Below are 22,506 nucleotides of genomic sequence, written 5' to 3'. Positions count from 1 at the left end.
AAAACTTTCCTTATTAAGATAATAATAATTATTAAAGAATAAAAATACGAGCATAATTAGAAATAATGTATATTGAAATAATTATAAATATTCATTATAATTTATAATCAAACTGAAAAAGCCATATTTTAAAATAAAATAAACATTTTTATAGTGTAAGGATGAAATAATTTGACATTCCAAAGGATTGAAATCCGGAATGTATAAGGATTAGTTGCACCTTCCATGAATTTATGAAGTTGGATTTACACGAATGAACAAAAATAAAAATAAAATAATGTGTGGATAATAGCCTCGCTATATAAACTCGTCCCAGTGGCTGGGCGGCCGGTAAGGTGAGTCATAAGTGCAATTGGAGGCAGCCCTCTAAGTAGTTCCACAATCCAGATTTGAGGCTCTGACTATATATACAGTAAAGTTTTCGTTTTTATTGGCTGCTCAGTGTCACTTTGTTATTATCGCCCTAAGCTCTTTCCCCAGTTCCCACGAGTCATGGAAGCTCTTCAAGCCTCATCTCTTCGAGCTTCCCCTCTAAAACCTCTCCAAAAACCCAAACTCAATATCCATTTCCCCAATGCATCGAGACTCGTTCCCAGGCCAACCAAGAAATTCTCTTCCATCACCGCTTCATCCCCCACCGTATCTGCTCCCAAGCGCGAGAAGGACCCCAAAAAACGGGTCGTTATTACGGGTATGGGATTGGTTTCCGTTTTTGGGAATGATGTCGATGCTTATTACGATAAGTTGCTGGCTGGGGAAAGCGGGATCGGACTCATCGACCGGTTCGATGCTTCCAAGTTTCCTACCCGGTTCGCCGGTCAGATCCGGGGTTTCTCTTCTCAGGGTTACATTGACGGAAAGAACGATAGGCGACTTGACGATTGCTTGAGGTACTGCATTGTTGCAGGAAAGAAGGCTTTGGAAGATGCTGATCTCGGGGGCGATAAGTTATCCAAGGTGGGTTTTTCAGTGGTTCTTGCTTGTTGGGTTTTGTTACTTGGGCTGTTTTGCTAGTGATTTGCATTTTTGTAGGTTTTATTCCTGAACTAGAGACCCAAAGTTTATTCCTTTATTGGCTTGGCTTGCCTTGATGTGCGATTTTCACAAGAAAGAGTTGCTTCTTTATTTGCATGACTTTCGAACCTCAGCAAGATTTAATTTAACTTTACAAACCCTGATGCTTTTTGTGCTTGTTACCCGATTGTTCTTTTAGCATTATTGATTTTATTTGATTTCTATTTTTTGTGAGCATATTTACTGGGGTTTTATGTTTTATAGCATCGGTATAGTCGCCTGCATCAATCCTACCCTACAGAATGAAAAAGATATGTTGAGAGTGAAATCTGTTCTTAGAATTACATGAGTGCTTACAGGACTGTGGATTCATTATTTCTCTCGTCTGGTTTTTAGATTATCAACTCACTTTTTATTTTGTGATTTAGCTTCGGCTCTTGTTAGCAGTGCTTCGTTAAATAATGTTCCTTTACTACTTTTTCTCCCTGTAATGCTTACAGAATTTTGTATACGTTGCAGATCGATAAGGAGCGAGCTGGAGTGCTAGTTGGAACTGGTATGGGTGGTCTAACAGTGTTCTCTGATGGCGTCCAAAATCTGATAGAGAAAGGCTATAGAAAAATAACACCATTCTTCATTCCCTATGCTATAACAAACATGTCATCTGCCTTGCTAGCCATTGATCTTGGTCTCATGGGTCCAAATTATTCAATTTCAACTGCTTGTGCTACCTCCAATTATTGCTTCTATGCTGCTGCCAACCACATCCGTCGAGGTGAGGCTGAAATGATGATTGCTGGTGGAACTGAGGCTGCAATTATTCCTATTGGGCTGGGGGGCTTTGTTGCCTGCAGGGCATTGTCTCAAAGAAATGATGACCCTCAAACTGCTTCAAGACCATGGGACAAAGACCGAGATGGCTTTGTTATGGGTGAGGGTGCTGGAGTATTGGTAAGTTTACATAGTAATCCTTTATATGCATCATTTGACTTCTTTTTTAGTTGTTATGTTGTTTATGCCTGTTTAGCACCTTGTTTTGCCTCCATTGGTGATCCTTGATACTGTTGTTAAGAGATGCTTTGTGGCCTGATGGGGAGTCTGACTATGTGGGGGTGAAGGGAGGGGGCTGAACACTTCCTTTACAATATCAAAATCTTTGCCATTGTATTGTGTTGTTTTATACTGATGGAACCTAATTCACTATCTATGTAAACTTTTGTACGCATTATTGTGGTCTTTTGTAGGAATGAAGTATAAATTTTCACCGACTTGGGAATTCGTGAAAAGTTTTCCAGTTATACTTGCATACTTTCCCCCTCTTTTTATCACTTTGAACTACTTGATTAATGAGACATGGTCTTGAGTCAGTGGATGCTGCTTTTCCATATAGATTCTTGGCTTGATTGTTACTTGCTTACTGATCTTGAACTGGGGGAAATGCCATAGCCTTTTATAATGAGTTGTTTATTTTGCTTTCCAGGTAATGGAAAGCTTGGAACATGCCATGAAAAGAGGTGCACCAATTATTGCTGAGTACTTAGGTGGAGCTGTTAATTGTGATGCTTATCATATGACTGATCCAAGATCTGATGGTCTTGGGGTGTCCTCATGCATTGAGAGAAGCCTTGAAGATGCTGGTGTGTCTCCTGAAGAGGTGATTCTATGCTTTTTCAACCAATTCTCTTAATATATGGTGCGGAAATCCAGTTAGGTTGTTCTGGTTTCTAGATATTCATCTTCTCCCATGTTATGTTGTTTCTTTCTATCTAGGTTTGCTGACTCCTGTGCAGGCATTTAGAGTTTGGGGGGCGGGGGTGAATCGATAGCACTCCAAATTCTATGTTTTATGGTGCATTTAATGTTTGTCTTTGGCTTGTCTTCACAAAATCTGTATCGAGTTAACTTCTATTTTATCTATTAGATCCAGGTTCCAATTTTAAGTGAGACTGTAGAGAACCGTTCTAATGGTTGCGGTTCATAAATCATTATAGTGACTAGTTAACACAGTGTTGTTGACTTAACATCAATAATAGGTTTAAGAATATATGTGTTTTCTAAAATTTATGCATGGTTCCAAAGGTGGAAAAATTAGCGAACTAAGTAAGTTCCGTATTTCAGGTAAACTACATAAATGCACATGCAACTTCTACTCTTGCTGGTGATCTGGCTGAGATAAACGCTATTAAAAAGGTATTCAAGAATACATCTGGCATCAAAATCAATGCAACAAAGGTACCTTTTCTTTCTCTTGCAAAATTTGAGATTACCATGCCGTGATGTTACGCTTTTGCTATTGGCTAAAATGCTTTGCTTTTTGTTTCAGTCGATGATAGGGCACTGTCTGGGTGCAGCAGGCGGTTTAGAAGCCATTGCCACGGTGAAAGCCATTACCACGGGATGGCTGCATCCCTCCATAAACCAATTTGTATGTGCCAGTTTCCTGTTTAATGCACCTTGTTTGTTCTGTAAAGTGTATTAAAACTAACTTAAGATAGTGTGTGCGAGTCTTGGTCATTTATCGGTTTTCCTTTTTCTTTAAAACTTTTATTTACAGTAATTCCCCATTACTAATTTTTCTTCAAATTGTCTACCAAGTCTCGAATATTTGATTTAATGGGGACCAAACCCCGCCTGAACTCTGTTTTGTTTTTTCAAATTTTTATGTTTATTTATGGCACCCCTTTTTGGTAACTCAATATTTTTTTACTACTTGGAAAAGAACATTTTGGGAGTGTTTAAAATATATTTGGTTCTTTCCTCTACTTCATGTTTAAATGCTAGATCTCTTTAGATACCTTGAAGTGCTAAATTTTTTGAATGCAGAATCCAGAGCCATCAGTTGAATTTGACACTGTTGCCAACAAAAAGCAGCAGCACGAGGTTAATGTTGGTAAGACTCTTTATCCTTTCTTGGGAAGCACACCATCTCTGTCTATATACTTACATTTTGATGGATACGGATCATCCAGAACCTGTGTGTTCTGTAATTCTAATCGACTTGTTCTTGTGGATTCAGCAATCTCAAATTCATTTGGATTTGGAGGACACAACTCGGTGGTGGCATTTTCAGCCTTCAAGCCATGAAAGTCTGTTACTTACGTGTTCTGCATTTGTTAGGAAAGATGATGATAGAGAATATTGATCCTTAAAAGAGCGAGTCAGGTATTTGTTTGTGGATGTGGAGGCTGCTTCAATCCTTGTGTAACTTTTCGTGAGAGCCAATTTGTGATTTTGTCAGTTTCGGAATGATTTTGAGTTGAATTCTAGCTTTAGCCTAGGAATTGGTGAACTCGTATATTTTCAACACCAACACGACAATATTTGATGAGGCAATTAATGAAGGAGAGATTTTGTTCTGTTTTAAATACGTACCATGTGAACTGGGTTGCTCTTCATTACTACTTTGATTGGATTTATAAACTATTGGGTAAATTCCCGCCTAAACAGAACCTCTCTGGTTGTGCTGCTTTAAGTGACCGATCTAAGTTAAGCCCTCTAACCTTGGGGAGGGATCTTCTCCTCCTCCTTTTACCTCCTTACTACATCTCTTCGCAGACCATCGTCTGATTTCTTTATTCCCTCGACAGCATTTGAACCCCCAATCTCTGCAAAAGCAATAACACTATAATTTAATGCACAATCGACCTTTACTGGTGTTAAATTAAATTGAAACATATTCAATGTAATTTGTGGTTCTGTTGGAATGGTTGTGAAGTTTAATAAATAACTAGATATGATTAATCACTATATATTTGAGGTGATAGTTCATGATAATAATTAGGGGTGAGTAAAAGTCAATTTAAGAAAAAGATTTTAAATTTTGAATTATTCGAGTCTTGTTTTGAGTTCGAGTCGAATGACAGATTAGTGTAAATATCTTTTTAGTTCCCGTCGATTTTTAAAATTAGCAAATTGGTCACTCTCAAGCCTCAACAAAAATAAAAAACAAAATTTAAATATTTATAAAAATTCCAAAATTTGTATTTTTTTAAAAATATATATAAAAATTTAAAAAAATCTAAAGAATGTTAAAATTTTAAATTTAACTCAATATCAATCGAATTAGAATGATAAAATAAGACTCATCAACTCCCAAATAATCAGCGAAATAACATTAAGCCCTCTGGCTCCGGATTTTCATAACAGATGGGTTTTATGGGAGCCCAATATTTATTTTGGATTACAATACCAAAAATCAAAGTAAAATAAACAAATCCACCTCCACTGGGGATCGAACCCAGAACCTCTTCATCCGTAGACCAGCGCCATACCCATTGGGTCATGAAGTCATAGTTGTTATACGCTTCGCACAATATTTAAAATATATACATTGACTCAATTCCCGCCAAAACAGCCATCATCTCACTTGTTCCCGCCAATACCAGGGTCTAGGGCTGAAGAAGAAAAAGGAAAAGTAGCTCATCGAATTAGCACTTTGGTCTCAATACTGTAGTACAGTAAGAAGGAAAAAAAAATGGAGTTGGGAGCTCAAGATTTTGCTGATAGGAAGAAAGATATCAGCCAATTCCTGTCTCAAGATGTACTTTCCCCCATTACCTTCTCTTGTAGTCGTTCTCTGTTTTTTTTTTTTTTTAAACACTATCAATGTTAATAACGGTTTCATTTTTGTTTGTTTGTTCGATCAGATTTACCAAGATGAAATCAAGGCAATGATAAATCACAAGCGTCGCCGTCTCATCGTCAACATCTCCGATCTACACTCTTTTAACAACTTGGCTACTAGGTTCGCTCTCTTCTCGCAGAACTTTCTTTTCTTTTTCTCCTCATCATTTTAAGCGTTGGCTTGTTTAAACTGATTTGAGTTTTTTCTTCATTGTTTTGAGTTTTTAGGATTCTGAAGAATCCGAGTGAATATATGCAACCATTTTTCGATGCGGTGACTGAAGCTGCTAAAAGTATTGACCCGAAGTACTTGAAAGAAGGAGAAATAGTTCATGTGGGATTTGAAGGTCCTTTTGTTTCTCGTCGCGTCACACCCAGAGAGCTCCTTTCCGAATTTATTGGCTCCATGGTCTGCGTCGTTGGCATTGTTACCAAATGTATCGTTACTCTCGAATACTCCGCTCTTTTTGCTTCCTTTCAAGTTGAAGCATAATTACACTACTATTTGTTTGTTCATATAATGTGCTAAAAGTTGAATCTAGGATTTTGTTAAAAGGAGGCACATGCTTTAAAAACTGATTAGTTTGGGTATTGAAAATTCGCTAAATGCTTTTGGGAACTCTCCCTATAAATGATTTTTCTTTGTTTTGCTTTGTATTAACATGATCCTATCTCAATTTAGGTTCTCTGGTAAGACCGAAGGTTGTTAAAAGTGTTCACTTTTGTCCTGCCACTGAAAACTTCACCGTTAGGGAATATCGAGACATCACCTCCAACAATGGTTTGCCAACCGGATCCGTGTATCCTACCAGGGTAATTTCCATTGTCTAGATCTCCTCATATCTGTATGGCTATTGGATTAAGCATTGTCTCGTGGGGAATATTCTTTCAGGATGAAAATGGAAACTTATTGGTGACTGAATATGGTTTGTGCCAATATAAAGATCACCAGACCTTGTCGATTCAAGAAGTACCTGAAAATGCTGCTCCTGGTCAGCTTCCTCGAACCGTTGATGCCTTAGTTGAGGATGACCTGGTTGATTCATGCAAGCCTGGAGATCGTGTGGCTATTGTAGGGATATATAAAGCTCTTCCAGGAAAAAGTAAGGGCAGTGTGAACGGTGTTTTCAGGTATCACATATGTAGTGCATCATTTGGAAGTAATTTTTAATCATTATAACTCAGTTTTTCCAATATGCAAATCCTGACTGAGTAATTTTTCAATGCAGGACTGTTCTTATAGCTAATAATGTCTCTCTGCTCAACAAAGAGGCTAATGCACCTATCTACAGCCCAGAGGACCTGAAAAATATTAAGAAGATAGCAGAGAGAGATGACACATTTGATTTGCTTGGTAACTCCCTTGCACCTTCAATATATGGGCATTCGTGGATAAAGAAAGCTGTGGTTTTACTGATGCTTGGTGGAGTGGAAAAGAATTTGAAGAATGGCACTCATTTAAGAGGGTTAGTTGTACTCTTACTATTTAAGTGTCTTTGAAGTTATATATTATATCTGATAAATAGTTGCCCCACTGATTGTTATTCCTTCCTTCCAACTGCATCTTGATTTTTCTGATTGTATGCTTTATGCAGCTTTACCACTATGTCTTAAGATTAGGTAAATGCTAAACATAAGCTAAAGTCTTGCTCTTTTCCAGGGACATTAACATGATGATGGTTGGAGATCCATCTGTTGCAAAATCCCAACTTTTAAGAGCAATCATGAACATTGCACCATTGGCTATTTCAACCACCGGTAGAGGTTCTTCCGGAGTTGGTTTGACAGCCGCTGTTACCTCCGACCAAGAAACTGGTAAAGCATTTCAATTGTTATAGCCTTGCTGCTTATAGTCCAAATTTTGGTGCTTTTGATGAAATTAAACATCTCTGTGTTCAGGAGAAAGAAGACTGGAAGCAGGTGCCATGGTCCTTGGTGATAGAGGTGTTGTATGCATTGATGAGTTTGACAAGATGAATGATCAAGATCGTGTTGCGATACATGAAGTCATGGAGCAGCAGACTGTAACTATCGCCAAAGCTGGTATCCATGCATCATTGAATGCTCGGTGCAGTGTAGTGGCTGCTGCAAACCCTATATATGGAACTGTAAGCGTATATTGGTTGCTAAGATGCATTTTCACTCTGCTAGAAAGGATGTACATCTTGAGTTTATACTAGTTATCGGTTCAATATGCAGTATGATCGTTCGTTGACTCCAACAAAGAACATTGGACTTCCGGACTCTTTGCTTTCTCGTTTTGATCTGCTGTTTATTGTATTGGATCAAATGGATGCTGATATTGATCGTCACATCTCTGAGCATGTCTTGAGAATGCATCGGTTTCGCTCTGCTATTGATGGAGGTAGGCAAAGAGTTTTCTTGTGTTCCTAAGACTGGCACATATACCTACTAAGGTAGTTAATGATGCAGGTGAGGCAGCTCTTGATGAAAGTTCAAGATATGGAAGAGAAGATGAAGCTGACACCGACTCATCTGTTTTTGTCAAGTATAATCGAATGCTGCATGGGAGGAAGACCGAAAGAGGTCGGAAGCGTGATACTCTTACTATAAAGTTCCTCAAAAAGTATATTCATTACGCAAAGCATAGGATTCAACCTGAGTTAACTGATGAGGTTGTGGATATTCTTTTCTTTTACTTAATCCATTTAGATTATCCTCCCATTTGAATTACTTTCTAGTTTCTTCCTCTTTCTTTAGTTTTAATCATTAGAAATACTGTGATAATTCTGCAGTGTCTTCTCAGGAAGAAACATTCATTACATGTTAACTTGTCTCCCCAAGATCCCTACCATTCTTAACATACTTATCCTCAGCTTACTCTAAAGTTTTCTCATCTGCAGGCTTCAGAACAAATTGCAACAGCTTATGCAGATCTCAGAAATGCCAGTTCAAATGCAAAGGTTTGATTTTATAATCAGCTGACATATCTTGATATAGTTACCTCAACTGGCAAGTCTGATATGTGGTTGGCATTTGTAGACTGGTGGAACCCTTCCAATCACAGCTAGAACCTTGGAAACCATTATTCGTCTGTCAACTGCTCATGCAAAGTTGAAGTTAAGCAGAAAGGTAATGATTTCTTAAAAAGAAAGCAGCCCTCTACTTGTAATCTGATGGTATTGGGATTTGTGGCAATGTTCATATAGTTTTCTTTTCTGAAACTTGCTTTTATTTCTGTTTAATTTCCATATTTATTCTTTAGGGTCAACCGTAATCAAAACTATTATGGTGATTCCATGTTTGTCTTTCAATTGCATGTTTGGCCTTGTGGCTGCTTCGTTATATTTCCTTTTGGGCTTATGTGTTTATTCACACTTCGATTGCATGATAATTTATCATGGCAGATTACGAAAGTTGATGTCGAAGCTGGTCTGAAAGTTCTAAATTTTGCTATTTATCATAAAGAATTGACTGAGATGGAGGATCGCGAACAAGAACGGGAAAGAGAACAACAGAGAAAAAAAAGAGCTGACCGTCGAGGGTGAGAACGCTATAAGCCTTTCAAGAAATGTGGATTTTACAATTGCCCAATGTTTAATTTTACAAACAAACATTACTTATTATTAGCTATTGGATTATCTGAATAGTGTAGATACTTCTCCATTTGTAAATTTGATCAGCAAATTAGTAAAGGCTTAAAATGTTTCCAGATGTGGCTCACCTTATCTTATCTTGCTTTAAATTAGCCAAACTGCAGATGCTATGGAAGTAGATGATCCTCCACTAGCCCAGCAGGCCACTGCTACTGGTTCTGTCGAAAGGTCTGTGTCCTACTAAACACTTCAATTACAAGTTCACACATGTTTTCCCTCCAAATCAGCTCTACAGTTTCATGGGTTCCTTTGATTTTCCTTTTTGTATCTCCTTGTTGATGGATTGCAGAATAGAAGCTTTTAAAACTATATTTGGTCAGCATATGCGTGCAAACCACAAGGAAACCGTATCTATTGCAGAAGTAGAGGATATTGTCAACGTAGGAGCTGACATCCATTACTCGAGGGTTGAGATCATGTCTATATTAGAGGTAATGTTCAGATATCGTTGTTTGAGACGAGAATATTAGCATGAAGTTTTCATATTCTAAATGATGTTTGACAATTTTTTATCCCGTTATTTGGTGTAACATTTTGAAGCTGGCACCAGCAATTTTCATGTTTTGCACTCCAACTTGCCAATATACAGGAAGGGTATGCAATAACAGCCAGTTTTTTTTTTTTTTTCACAATTTTCAGAAATTGCAAGATGAGAATATATTGATGATAGCTGGAGAAACCGTGCATATGATAGTTTAAGATGTAAGAGAAGACCAGGATCAACCAAAATAAGCAGGTATGGAGCTGATCTTCTATGATGGTTCTGCTTCATTGTGACATGAAAGTTATAATACTCATGATTTAGTCTAAGATCTTAAAAGAATGATCATGTCGTGTAGCTGATATTAGGTGAACTGTGAAGTGCTCAGAAATAGGTCTTACATATTCCCGAATTTGATGTAACATGTATTCTTTGGAGACTGAAGATGCAGAAAGTTGAGATCAATGCTTTAATGAAGTACTTATAAGTTGGTTCTTTGGAACCTGATTTGAACGTTTTCTTTATTAATTAATGTATACAATTGTTTTTTATTATCAATTTGACCTTTATTTTTTTAGTTAAAATTAACTAATACATTTATGTTTGTTTCCTGTTATGTATATGATAAAATTTAGGAGTTGTTTTCAGCAAAATTATTTTTGACATGAAATATTTGTATGACACCAAATTCGAATTTTAAATAAAAAATTCAGACCATTCATATATGTAGTTTTAGGCATACGCAAAAACTAAGAGGGAAAAAAACCCTTACTGCCTTGGGCACAAAACGCCTATAGGAGTTGTTGTATGAAGAAACGGAAGAAAAAAACAAAATTGAAAAAATCTACATAAATTCAACTGTTTTAACACTTGAACAAAATTTCTCTTATTTATTCTTCTGGTTAGTGTGTGTTTTGTTTTTAACATCCCCTTTTCAGCACAGTACCTGTTCCAGATTTGCTATGAGAAAGCTAAACAACAAAAAAGAATAAATAAATCAAGATTTTATTCAATTACTTAAAAATAACAATGAAATTTACAGAGAAAGAAACTAGTTGGCAAATGAAAGGAAATGGAAACTGGAAAACAGTATTCACCAAAGGAATTAAAATCAAAAGAAGCAGCCAAATGCAAGCATAGAAGCCAAGGCAGCAGCAAGTGCGGCCGGAACACCCAGAGCCACTCCGCCACTTTCCATTGGTGAGGGTGCAACCGCTCCTTGGTCCTCCCTCAAACCCATCGCTCCGCTCGCAACAAGTGTGATGTAGGCAATCAAAATCATGCTCATTTTGCTTCCCTCCATTTCTCACAAGTTACCCAAGTTAGAGAAGCTATATGTATATATTGAACACAATCTTTTAACTGCAATGGAACTCTTTTATAGACGAAGCTCTAATATTCAAACTAATTGCCAGCTTTGTTTTGCTGCTTTAACCACAAACAAAATCATTTCAAGGCACTGTCATCTCATTATTTTATTTTAATTTCCTTTGTAAACTGTATACCAGCCTGGACTGATAACTCATTCTAACCAAGCTTTTTTGCTTATTCTCATTCCCATAATTTGGGTTTTGGTTGAATTATTTTTTGAAACTTAAACTTTACGCCGCCATTATTATATATTTCAATAAGTTTCACTCATTTTGAAACAGTATGTTGGGAATTTGGAAATGAGGAGCATGTTAGAGAATCAGCTTAAAGATTGTTCACCATGAGAAAATAGGGCATTATATGGGTATCTCAAGGCTTAAGACATTAGTTAACATAAAAGTAACATGGTTAGTAGCCTAAACATATAAATTAATTATTAGATTGGCAGTGGTTGGTTTGTTAAGCATCTTCTTTGTAATTCCTTTTGGAAGCACCATGCACTTTACCCATAGCTGGATCATAATTTTTACACAATTTTAATATATTATTAAAGAAAAAAAATGGTGATGATCATCCTTTATTAAAAGAAAATTGTAATAAAGTGGGGAAAAGTTCAAAGTAATTCAATTATGGAAATACTTGAATCAAAACACCAAAGAGAGACTTTGAGTGGATGGAATATTGGGGATAAAGAGCATGTTCCAGTGTAGGAGGAATTTTGTAATGTGCCCCAAATTTAACTGCATAAACATCATACATGCTTTGAATGGGTCCATGAGAGATTTCTGTAATGATGATATCATACTCATAGGACATAGCTTGAATCCCCAGTGAGGCCAATGTTGTTTTTGGGTTATTACCAATGCGGCTACTTCTGTCCTTCATTGGATTGCTGAACCATGCCTGGCGAATTGGGTTCCAAACCTTTGCTGTAATTTGTTCTGTTAAAATTTTGAGGAATGTTTGAAAAAAAGCCTTCTTTTTTATTAATTTAGTCCTCAACCTTTAAAAAAAAGTCAAATTCAACCATCAACCTTTTAAAACAAGAAAATATTAATTACAATGTTAAAATTTTAAATTTATTAAAAAATAACAAATGGTGGAAACTCGAAAGTCCAAACCCAAAAAAGTTCAAAACATTGTGAAGTTTGGGCCATGACATTACAGAGAGCCCAATAGTAAATTGGACAAATTGGAATTTTTTTTGTTTAGTTCAGCAAAATAAAAGAGAAATTATTTATGTTCCTGCATCATGAGCATTATGTCGGAAAGCTGGACAACATTTCAACGAGGGGAAGATGAGCTAAGAGAGATTGAGGTTCTCATAATCTCAGCTCAAGACCTCAAGAACGTGAAGCACTTGACCAAAATGAGAGCCTACGCGGTTGTCTACGTGGAAAAGGACTTCCACATGGCCAAAACCCAAGTGGACGAGCATGGAGGGACCAACCCCACAAGGAACCAATTGGTGAAGGTGAAGTTCCACGCCAAGCTGGCGGAGAAGGACGTGTTGGCGGCGGTGAACGTCGACATATACGAGCATGGGCACGTGAGGGAGAAGCCAGCGGGGAGTGCCAGGGTTTTACTTTGCGATGTCTTGAAAGGAGGGGATGCTTCGGATCCGGTGGATAACCCGATTCAGTGCTTGACGGTGCAAGTTTGGAGGAGTTCGGGTAGGCCACAAGGGTTGCTTTGTGGGTTCCGCCAACTGGGAGGTTCTTGATGAGGAGAGAGTGTTTGTCGTTTAGCGTGAAGGAGGTGGCGGATGAAGAAATGGTCGAAAGAGAGGTGGCAACGTCGCTCGGAGGTGGTGGAGCGGTGGTGGAGAGGAGGAGAGATTAGTGGCGGTGACAATGGGTTGCTGTTCTCTTATGCATGTAAGACGTGTGTCAAAATAGGGGCTTCGTTGTTTAGTAGAGTTGCTTTATGCTATGTTTCTCAATTTTGTGTGTGTGTGTTTTTTTTTTTCATGGACATGGAGTATAACAAAGTGTAGGTTAAAAATAATGCAAAATTTAAAGAAAAAGAAAGCCTTTCTTCTATTTTTTTTATCACACAGTTATCGTAATCCAATTTAATTTTTGTTTAAATTGAAGTAATAATCTCAAGATCTGAAGAGTTAATTTTAAACCTTGTTTATAAATACAATAGAATTTTGAAGTGTATCTATCCTAACAGTTAATTTTAGATGGTGTTTTGCCATATCATAATAAGTTATGGGACTCTAAACCCTAAACTCCACCATTATTTTTTACTTGAATCGCAAACTTACTTTGAAAACATAAAACTTATTTCCATTCCAACTAATAAACAAGTCCTTGTATACTTGATACGAGTATAAACAAATCATGGTTGATGTATGGGCTATGCTTGGCAGTTGTATGGGTTGATAATGAGAGTGTGAAGATGTATTAATAAAGTTTTAGGGTCATCAGGTGTTTTCTCGTCTTTTGACCCATATGGATCAACCTTGTATCGGACCTTAGATCTCACTTTTGATGATATAGTAAAAATAGCCACTTCCTTTCAAAAATTGACTCCGTGGCCCAATGGATAAGGCGCTGGTCTACGGAACCAGAGATTCTGGGTTCGATCCCCAGCGGAGTCGTTTTTCTTAATTTTTCAACAGGATTGCCAATTAAAAAGCTTCAGGTTTTTCTTTGCGACTTGAAGGAAATTTTCTCTCAGCAAAATGAGGGCTGCCACTTGATGCTCAAGGTTCTGCGTCGATAAAGCAGATAACCACTGTCCTTGAGAATTAAAGCAAAAAGCAATGCCATAACCCATTTTCGTTTTAGGCTCTTCTCCTGAAGAAGGCGAGTCAATCTGATCTCCTCTAGCCCTTCATGTCAAAAGCTAATAACCATACCTCACCAAACGATTTTACTTGAAAGAATAACCGAGAGATAGGATTAGTATTCCCTTTTCTGAAGACAACCTCGTTCCTTTGCACCCACATACCCCCTTTGACAGGATCCTGATTGATGGAGGACCTCCAGGACCAGGAGAATAAAATCCTTTATACCCAAAGGAAGAGCCAAGCCAAACAGCACTCAAGGAAAAGATGGCCCCTTGTTTCATATGTTTATAAACACGATGGGCAAGAGCTCTTACATGGGCGACAATTTGTGCAAATCTTAAGAAAACAATGATTTTAAAAGGCAGTTGTAGTTTCCATTGGATCTTCCCATCTGACTTGTTCACACGCATTTTTCTATTATATTTCCAAACTTCCAACATTCTGCTGTTTTACTCAAAAATAAACAACTTCATAACAAAGAGCCATTCCCATATAAATCAAATCAACAATACCAGCAAATACTTCAACTGCTGATATTTGCAGTTAAAAGAGTAAAACATAGCTAACCCCCCCCCCCCCCCAAATTCTACTTCTAAACAAGCTAACTGCTGACAGTCTAGAATGATTCAGAATCCTACATGTTAATTGGCTAAAACGTATTTTGTACAATAGGAAAGAGAACTCACTCATTTTCTACGCTGATGCTGCAATCAGCCTCAAGCAAAAATGACAGATAAACGAGGGCGGTACGACTGCAATTGCTATATGTTCCATAAGAATGATGGGGTAAAAAACAGTGAATAAATATATTCTAGTGAGCAAACCGGTGAGTTGATTTGTAACTAAATTTTGTTATGCACAGAGGACGAAATCAATGCAAGTTAGTAAATAATACAATGGGGGTTTCTCTCTATTTCCATTTGCATAGTCACATATCACCTTTCCAGCTCTACTACTCATGCCTGTTCTGTTTTTGACGCAGACTTCAACTTCTCCACTTGTTTCCGAAGATAGGCCTGCCTGAGTTTCTCACGATGAGCTGCTGCTTGCTCTTGCCTTCGCAATTTTAGTTCAGACACTCTCTCCCTTGCTTGATTGACTTCTTCATGAACTTCTGTGTGAACAAACATCAATAAAATCATTTAGGGCCTTCACTTTCAGTTTCACAAGCAATCCAAATACATTATATTTTTTATCTTGACTTTGAACTTCAGATTTTTAATATTATTTCCAATCTTCAGGACCTCCAGTAATGTCTTAGATTACCATATTCACACATAAACTTCTCTACATTGTGCACAATCCATGGACTAGTGACTATCATATTCAGATATATCTCACTCCATCAGGCAAATAAATCATAAAAATAAGCAAGATGAAAACAGGCAGCCAACTAGTGGTTGTAGCAATAAATTCGAAAAGGGACATTAACTCAAATTCGTAGCAAATTTGTAGGTAAATTTTCAACAACATTATAAAAAACTATTAAGAGAATTTCACCTCAAATCCATGAACACTCAACAATGTATAATGGGAGGTGAATGAAAGGCTAATGATGAAAATGGATGAAACAGCATGATACTAGGAGATTGTTTCACTATGCCATGTGGCTAAATCTCTTAGACCTCAAATAACCTTGTAACCAAATGCTATAGGCAACTATCCAAACTGTGGCACAACAGGAAAAATGCAAACCCCCGTGAATTGTGAACTCCATCGAACATTTAATCTTAAGTTAACGTGAATTAACATAACATTAGCGAGAAGAGAAGTAAAATCCTGACCTTACGAAATGCTTATGCTCATCATTGTCAAGGATTCCAGCAGTTCTTCCAGGCCCTACGAACTTGGGCATGATGGAAGATTCCGTTAGCCATCCTAGGGATTCGACCACCACCCTCTTCTTTTTTTCTTCCTTCGCCATCTTATTCAATTTCTATACAGTTCAGATATCCACTGTATCTTTCTTTCCAAATTATTTGAAAGCAACAATATGTTCTGCTGCAGATGTTGTCTCCTTTCCTCCTAAAGATCTCGAATCGTCCACCCAATAAAAGTTTCCAGGTCGGGTGGTTCATAATTATAGGAGAACACACCGATACATGAATTGCACGTAGATTAGCCGACTTGTCGCAAGTCCCACTGTCTTGGATTCTTTTCTTTCTGAAGTTCCATTCCCACCCCAAGTCCCTCCAATTGCAGGGTGCATGATCAGTCCTGTTTATCATCTATGTTATGAAATGTTATATTACTTATTAATTTTCTGGGGCACTAGTCTTGGTGCTCCATTACCTGCTTATCTCGTACTAGTTCAAAACCAAGAACAACATTATTATTACTAGGAACATTTTATGAGAGGAGCAGCTTTTAATTGTTAGATGGATGTAATATGATCATGCTTATGGTTAATACTTGTTTTCTTGGTGGGTAGGTGAAGTATTTGATGGAAAATTAATATTGTAATAAGTTATCAAGCAACAAAAAGAGCCACTTGGCTTACCAGAAACTACTTTTAAGAGGGTGAAATACTTGACAAAAATGCTATTGAATTGAGTGATTCATAGCAAATGTTCATGCTTGAGATGGGAACGGTTGTGGTTAAGAAATATTAGCCTCTTCATTTATGAGCGATCACATTTGTTTCCTTATATAAAACTAAATGGCTTCCAACCATTCTCAAAAAAGTAAGTTGTTTCTGGACTTGCGCAAGTTGCCCTGGGAAATTCCAACCCCACCAAAAAGAATTTTAACATTAAATTATACTTAACTTAACAATACCAACATTTATAAGAACAAAAATGAGCCCCAGAAAAGAACCCAGGTTCAACTTGTCTGACAACCTAGGCTTCTCGAATGAAACAATATCTGATCAACAAACTAATGGAGATTCACTTACCAAAAATTCCAAAAATCGAACAACCTCTTAACTCTCCTTCATCAAAACATACAAGTTACATAAACAGGTTGGGCCTTGATGCCTTATAGGTTGTCTTCAGCTTCCTGGTAGGTGGCCTCACCTTCTTGACCATCAAGGGGAACTTGATTTTAGAGTTGTGGAACTGCTTGGTGTTGTCCCTCTTGCATAGCTTAGTTGGGATGGTTGCAGTCTTGATAATCTGAATGCAAGGGAACCTGACTCTGTGCCGAGAAGCCATCTCAGTGTACATCTGTTCAACAGCTCCATTCAAAGTAGTGTCACGGTACTCCTTGTACATGTTGTGATAACCGGTACGGCTTTGATAGCGAAGCCAAATACCATAATTCTTTATCTTGGTTGGATTCTTTTCAAAAATCTGCCGAGGATTTCATTTGGGCAAGGGGAATCAGAAAGAAATTGAAGAATGTATCAGAAAGCTGCAGCATCTTGTTTCCAAAGATTACAAACCAATTTCAATTCCAAGATCAGCATTCACATTCAAAACCTTAAATATGTAGTCCCAAAAAGTGAAGTTATTAAATCACTCAGTGCAAAGGACATTCAAAAAACACAAACATGTTATATAACATGCATTACTACAAAGAGAAGCAAATAGCACAAAAGACCAGAAACTTCATATTCAAGATGCATGAAAATCCTACAAATGTTAACAAAATGGCAAAAAGGACTCTTTAAGATTAGATTTTTCTTTGCCATCTAATTCGCAGTTTTTCACAGGAAATACTAGAGACAAGTTGATCAAAACAAATTTCCATCTTAATAGCACAATCATAAGCTAAATGTGGGGAATCCCACACACAATAGTTTAAGGCACTAACCAACATAAACCCTATTTCTCACAAAAATGTCAGAACATACAAATAAAAGGATCGTCTCATTCAAATTTCAACGTATCATTCCATGATAAATTACTTCATACAGATTGAATGGTGAACCATCAAAAAATAACATTGAGCACATACCTCATTGATGGCAAGGACCTGGCCATTGCTCTTCTTAACCTTCTTCAGCTTCCTCAGGAAGTACCTGATGATATCCATGGAGAAATGCAACCGTCAAAAACCCTCAAATTTGGAATTAAATCAAACCCAAAAGCAAAAGACGGCAATCATAATAATCACTAACCAGAACTTGGACTTGGCCCGAACCTCATTGGTGGCCCAAAGCTTCATCCTGTAAATCTTGGGATGCTCATCGCTGTCCGTTGGGAGAGCCCTCCCAACAACTTGATACTGGTGGAACTGCATCCTTAAACAAAAACGTAAATCAAAACTTCCATTTTCGCCTTACATTATTCATTATTCCTGCCTTTGGTTGCTATTAAACTCATCAAAAGAATTGAAAACAAATCTGTTTTGCGCCATACTTTAAAAACCAAGCATAACATCAAATAAAGTTCTTTAAAAAACAAAAAAAAAAAGGCCCAAAACGAGGAATAATCGTGAAATTCTGAAGGTAAAAGAGGGAAATCAATAGGGATGCAGGTAGCGAGAAAAGAGAAACGATTTGGCTCTTACCCGGAAAGTGACCATTTGTGAAAAACCCGGCCCTCTGTCTGGATCACCCTTCGCCCTTGACCTCAATGTAGAAGAGGAAATTAGGGTTTTCTTTCTCACCGCGGCGCCAACTCAATGGAGGTAATAATATAATACTATTTGTATTTCTTTTGGAGAAATAATAAGTTTATTAATTCAAAACTACTACCCAACACAATTCACTGAACAACAACAACAAAAAAATAAAAGCAGTAGATTTTAAAAAAATCAAAATGAAAATGTGATTTCTCACAGTTGCTTGCACATCATAAAAGCGCGCTGGATGAGAGAGAGATACATAATGAATGCCAAAAGTTTCCAGAAAAGGATGTACAAAACCAATTTCAATAAACAATTATTACGGATTTGATATTAACGAGTTGATTTAATCCATCACAAAAACCACCACAAAATTGGTTAAAAATTCAAGGAAAATAAGGGAGCCAAAACATACTCGCAAATAGAAATTGAATACAGTGTTTCTATTTTATGTAATTATTGCAAAATAAAATTATTCAATTTATTAATGTATAATTAAAAGAATAACAATAAAAAAACTTTCATTTGCAATTAAATTATACACCTTAGGGGTTTCAACAGATGAGATAATTTCGAGAAATTGGATGTCAATTTATTTTACATTTGTTCTTTTAACCATTCAAGCCTTTTTTATATTTTTATATTTTTTTATAAAATTTATTCAAAAATGTCATTAGTGTTGTGTGGCACCATGTTGAAAACCAGTTGACGTTAGTTTTTTTTTTTATTGTAAAAAAACTGGTAAACCCTAAAAGGGTGAATTTTATTTTTTATGTTTTTTAAGTTAATACTAAATGTATGTAACACCTCTTACCCGAGACCGTAGCCGGGGTCGAGCACGAGGCATTACTTAACTTATCTTACTAATTCGGAGCATAAAAACTTAGTTTGAAAATTTATTTCACTATTTACAGCAAATCTGTCCACCTGCACAGCAGTTACTTATTTAATTATAACTAGAGTTACGAGACTCAAAATTTAGATCCGTAAATTTTCCCTGAAACTAGACTCATATATCTTTTCACCTTAAATTTTTCAGAATTTTTGGTTTAGCCAATTAGTACAGTTTATTAGTTAAAGTCTCCCCTATTTCAGTGACCGACCATCCTGACCTCTTGTCACTAAAATTCAATTATCTCTTTGTACAGACTTCATATGGTGCTTCCACTTATTTCTCCTGAAAATAGACTCATCAAGGAATCTATACATATAAATTATAACACATAATTCCTTCTGTGAAATTTTTAATGAATTTCTAAAGTCAGAACAGGGGACCTCAAAATCATTCTGACCCTGTCTCACTAAAATTCAAATATCTAAAAATATACAACTTTTTTTCTTAATCTATTTCTTTCATGTAAAAGTAGACTCATTCAGCTTTAATTTAGTATCTCACTCAGCTTCTAATTCAATTTCCACCATTTTTATGATTTTCAAAGTTACCTTAATGCATATATCCAAAAACTGTTCCATTACAAATTTTTAAAAAAATTTCAATATAACCCATTTATAATTATCTAACCTTCCCTGCAAATTTAAATCACAACCAATTCCAGTATTTCAACTACTTCATTTAAATACTAATGAAGTTCAACCAATCAACCATTTCAAACTAAAAACATGTATATATTTCGATATCTAACACAACCATAACATTCAAATTTATTTTGCATACTTAGTCATTCATACTAATACTTTTTACTTCAATTCCCTATACATGCCATATAAATCCAAAAAGTTGTTTAACAAAATCTACCGGAGTAAATCTGGATAGTGTGATCGTTGTTGTAGATCCGATCCTCCGAAATATATATATACGTCAATCTACAAGAAACAGTAAACACACACCAGTAAGCTTACAGAAAGCTTAGTAAGTTCACAGGCTCATAATAAAATATTACCAAAATTTCACTAACAACATTAACAAACAAATAAAAATTCAACATTTCCTGCCAACCACAATCTCAGATAATAAATATATCCAATCGAGCTCAATATCAGATGTCAACTTCTATTCCGACATTTAGCTTCAATTGCACTTACAAATACCTGTCAAATTAAGGATAGTCTTACGGAATTGAGTACATCGTTTGCCCGGTGCCACAATTTGCTTGAATATTTCACATTGCTATAACTCAGTATGGTTTTCTTCACGGAAATACCATGCCTACTTTTCACAACTCAGTATGGTTTTCTTCACTGAAACACCATACCTACTTTTCATAACTCAGTATGGTTTTCTTCACCGAAACATCATACCTACTTTTTACAACTCAGTATGGTTTTCTTCACCGAAACACCATACCTACTTTTCACACTTTGCCATGGATCCACCATGGACTTATCCGTCAATTCGTCGTTGGTTGCCAAACATGTGTACTCAATCCTGCGTATCCCTTAATTTGAACTAACAATCTCATCTTCTTCTCATTTTTACCATAATCATAATTCAGTAACAATATACGAATTTATACAATATATCATTTCCACATTAACAATTAATCATAAAAATTCAGCCATATGAACTTACTTGGGCCGATTCGTAAAAGTTGTAAAAGTTCAGAAACTAGCTCGATACTTTCTCTTTACCGCGTTTATCTTCGGATTCCCGATCTATAATATAAAATTTTCCATTCATTAGCATCTAATTCAATACTAATTTTCTTCACAATTTATGTCTTTCAATTTTCAAAATTACACTTTTACCTCAAAATTTACAATTTTTACAATTTGGTCCCTACTCAATTAACCCTTCAATTGATCTATTTTTTTTTTTCAATTAACACCCTATCTAACCATTTTAGGCTACTAAACAGCCTTTGATATTCATAATTTCAGTACAAAACCCCAATTCCTAACTTTTTCACAATTAGGCCCTAAAAATCATTTTCTACTAAAATCATTTTAATAAGATCATAATATAATGAAATTAAGACTTAAAATCTATAATAGTTCATCATAAAATTCCAGAAATTATTCATGGTAACTTACAAAATCACTCATAAATTCAAAAACTAATAAATTCAATAATTGGACCTAGTTGTAAAAGTCACAAAACATGAAAATTTCAAAGAAAAAGCAAGAATTGAACTTACGTGATGAAAAATATGAAAAACCAGCTTGAAAACCCTCTCCTATTACGTTTTGGCTGAAGAAAAATGATGATATCTCTAGATTTTTCACTTTTATCTTTGTTTTATATATTTAATTTGTAAAATTTCCAATTTTGCTCTTATTTCTCCTTACTTTCCTGTTGATTTTTCTTGCCTAACCGTCCAGCCCATAAAATTTTGGGCCTAATTGCCTTTTAAATCCTCCTCATTAGTCACTTAAGCTATTTAATCATAATTTAACAAGTTTTACACTATTCTCAATTTAGTCCTTTTTAGTTAATTGACTAACCAAACGTTAAAATTTTCTAACGAAACTTTTATACTAACTCAATGACATTCCATAAATATTTATAAAAATATTTATGGCTCGGTTTATGAACTCGATGTCTCGACACCGTATTTTAGACCCAATTTACCTATTAAATTCTTTTTAAATCACAAAATTCACTAATTCAAAAATTCTTCTAAATTCACACTTGACCCATAATTATTAATTTATTAAATTTTAAGACTCACTTGTCAGATTTAGTGATCTCGAATCATTGTTTCTGACACCACTGAAAATTAGGCTGTTACAATGTATATATTAGTTTTTGTTTTATTAACAAGTATTTGATACAATAATTAATTATATTGTACTCTCAGATAAAAAAATTATTCTAATATTAAAATTGACATTATTGAAATGAGTAATCATTAACTCCAATAAAATTAATCTTCACTGACCGTTTAACGTGAAAGATACATTGAACCTCATGTGATGACATGATGGTCAAGTGTGTTCACCGCCCCAGGTGTGGCTTAGATTCGGGTCCCACTAGTCGTGTTGATTATTCGAGTTTTACCCTGTTATTATAATTAACCAAAAAAAAAAAACAAACATGAAAGATACATTGGTTATAAAATAATCATTTTGAAGCAACCCTAGATACAGTAAGTTTTTTAGGCTAAGTTCAGTATTGCTTCTCAGAAGTG

The 22,506-nt window shown here is 36.0% G+C and overlaps 5 protein-coding genes and 1 non-coding gene across 8 annotated transcripts; 4 read left to right on the top strand and 2 right to left on the bottom strand.

Moving 5' to 3' along the window:
- Nucleotides 1-331: 331 nt before the first annotated feature.
- LOC105769588 (3-oxoacyl-[acyl-carrier-protein] synthase I, chloroplastic) lies at nt 332-4,379 on the top strand. Its single transcript, XM_012590323.2, has 7 exons — nt 332-957; nt 1,534-1,965; nt 2,495-2,668; nt 3,133-3,246; nt 3,338-3,439; nt 3,838-3,904; nt 4,031-4,379. The coding sequence occupies exons 1-7, from the start codon at nt 493-495 to the stop codon at nt 4,096-4,098; spliced, it is 1,422 nt and encodes a 473-aa protein (XP_012445777.1). The 5' UTR covers nt 332-492; the 3' UTR covers nt 4,099-4,379.
- A 1,015-nt stretch (nt 4,380-5,394) lies between these two features.
- On the top strand, nt 5,395-10,293 carry LOC105770722 (DNA replication licensing factor MCM3). Of its 2 annotated transcripts, XM_012592042.2 has the most exons (17): nt 5,395-5,554; nt 5,661-5,758; nt 5,866-6,074; nt 6,320-6,450; nt 6,530-6,768; nt 6,867-7,103; nt 7,298-7,452; nt 7,537-7,745; nt 7,837-8,002; nt 8,071-8,273; nt 8,502-8,561; nt 8,641-8,730; nt 9,006-9,142; nt 9,348-9,422; nt 9,544-9,685; nt 9,894-9,990; nt 10,094-10,293. In XM_012592042.2, exons 1-16 carry the CDS (start codon nt 5,489-5,491, stop codon nt 9,951-9,953), a joined length of 2,277 nt encoding a protein of 758 aa, XP_012447496.1. In that variant the 5' UTR covers nt 5,395-5,488; the 3' UTR covers nt 9,954-9,990; nt 10,094-10,293. The 2 variants fall into 2 exon arrangements, with proteins under 2 accessions (XP_012447496.1, XP_012447495.1); XM_012592041.2 differs by having other exon boundaries at nt 9,894-10,293.
- Nucleotides 10,294-12,367: 2,074 nt separating this feature from the next.
- Nucleotides 12,368-12,829, top strand: LOC105767453 (hypothetical protein). Its single transcript, XM_012586999.2, has one exon. It carries the CDS (start codon nt 12,368-12,370, stop codon nt 12,827-12,829), a length of 462 nt encoding a protein of 153 aa, XP_012442453.2.
- An 812-nt stretch (nt 12,830-13,641) lies between these two features.
- TRNAR-ACG (transfer RNA arginine (anticodon ACG)) lies at nt 13,642-13,714 on the top strand. Its single transcript has one exon. It is a non-coding gene; the product is annotated as a tRNA-Arg (tRNA).
- Nucleotides 13,715-14,560: 846 nt separating this feature from the next.
- On the bottom strand, nt 14,561-16,507 carry LOC105769300 (uncharacterized protein At4g18257). Its single transcript, XM_012589837.2, has 2 exons — nt 15,691-16,507; nt 14,561-15,022 (listed from the first exon to the last, which is right to left on the bottom strand). Exons 1-2 carry the CDS (start codon nt 15,828-15,830, stop codon nt 14,863-14,865), a joined length of 300 nt encoding a protein of 99 aa, XP_012445291.1. The 5' UTR covers nt 15,831-16,507; the 3' UTR covers nt 14,561-14,862.
- A 140-nt stretch (nt 16,508-16,647) lies between these two features.
- Nucleotides 16,648-18,824, bottom strand: LOC105769299 (60S ribosomal protein L18a). Of its 2 annotated transcripts, none has more exons than XM_052630893.1 (4): nt 18,362-18,824; nt 17,970-18,092; nt 17,807-17,870; nt 16,648-17,199 (listed from the first exon to the last, which is right to left on the bottom strand). In XM_052630893.1, exons 2-4 carry the CDS (start codon nt 18,089-18,091, stop codon nt 16,858-16,860), a joined length of 528 nt encoding a protein of 175 aa, XP_052486853.1. In that variant the 5' UTR covers nt 18,092; nt 18,362-18,824; the 3' UTR covers nt 16,648-16,857. The 2 variants fall into 2 exon arrangements, with proteins under 2 accessions (XP_052486853.1, XP_012445289.1); XM_012589835.2 differs by having other exon boundaries at nt 17,970-18,085; nt 18,362-18,821.
- Nucleotides 18,825-22,506: the final 3,682 nt, after the last annotated feature.

The sequence above is a fragment of the Gossypium raimondii genome, chromosome 5, assembly GCF_025698545.1.
Source record: "Gossypium raimondii isolate GPD5lz chromosome 5, ASM2569854v1, whole genome shotgun sequence".
Lineage (NCBI taxonomy): Eukaryota > Viridiplantae > Streptophyta > Magnoliopsida > Malvales > Malvaceae > Gossypium > Gossypium raimondii.
This window is presented reverse-complemented; position numbering and strand designations above follow the sequence as displayed.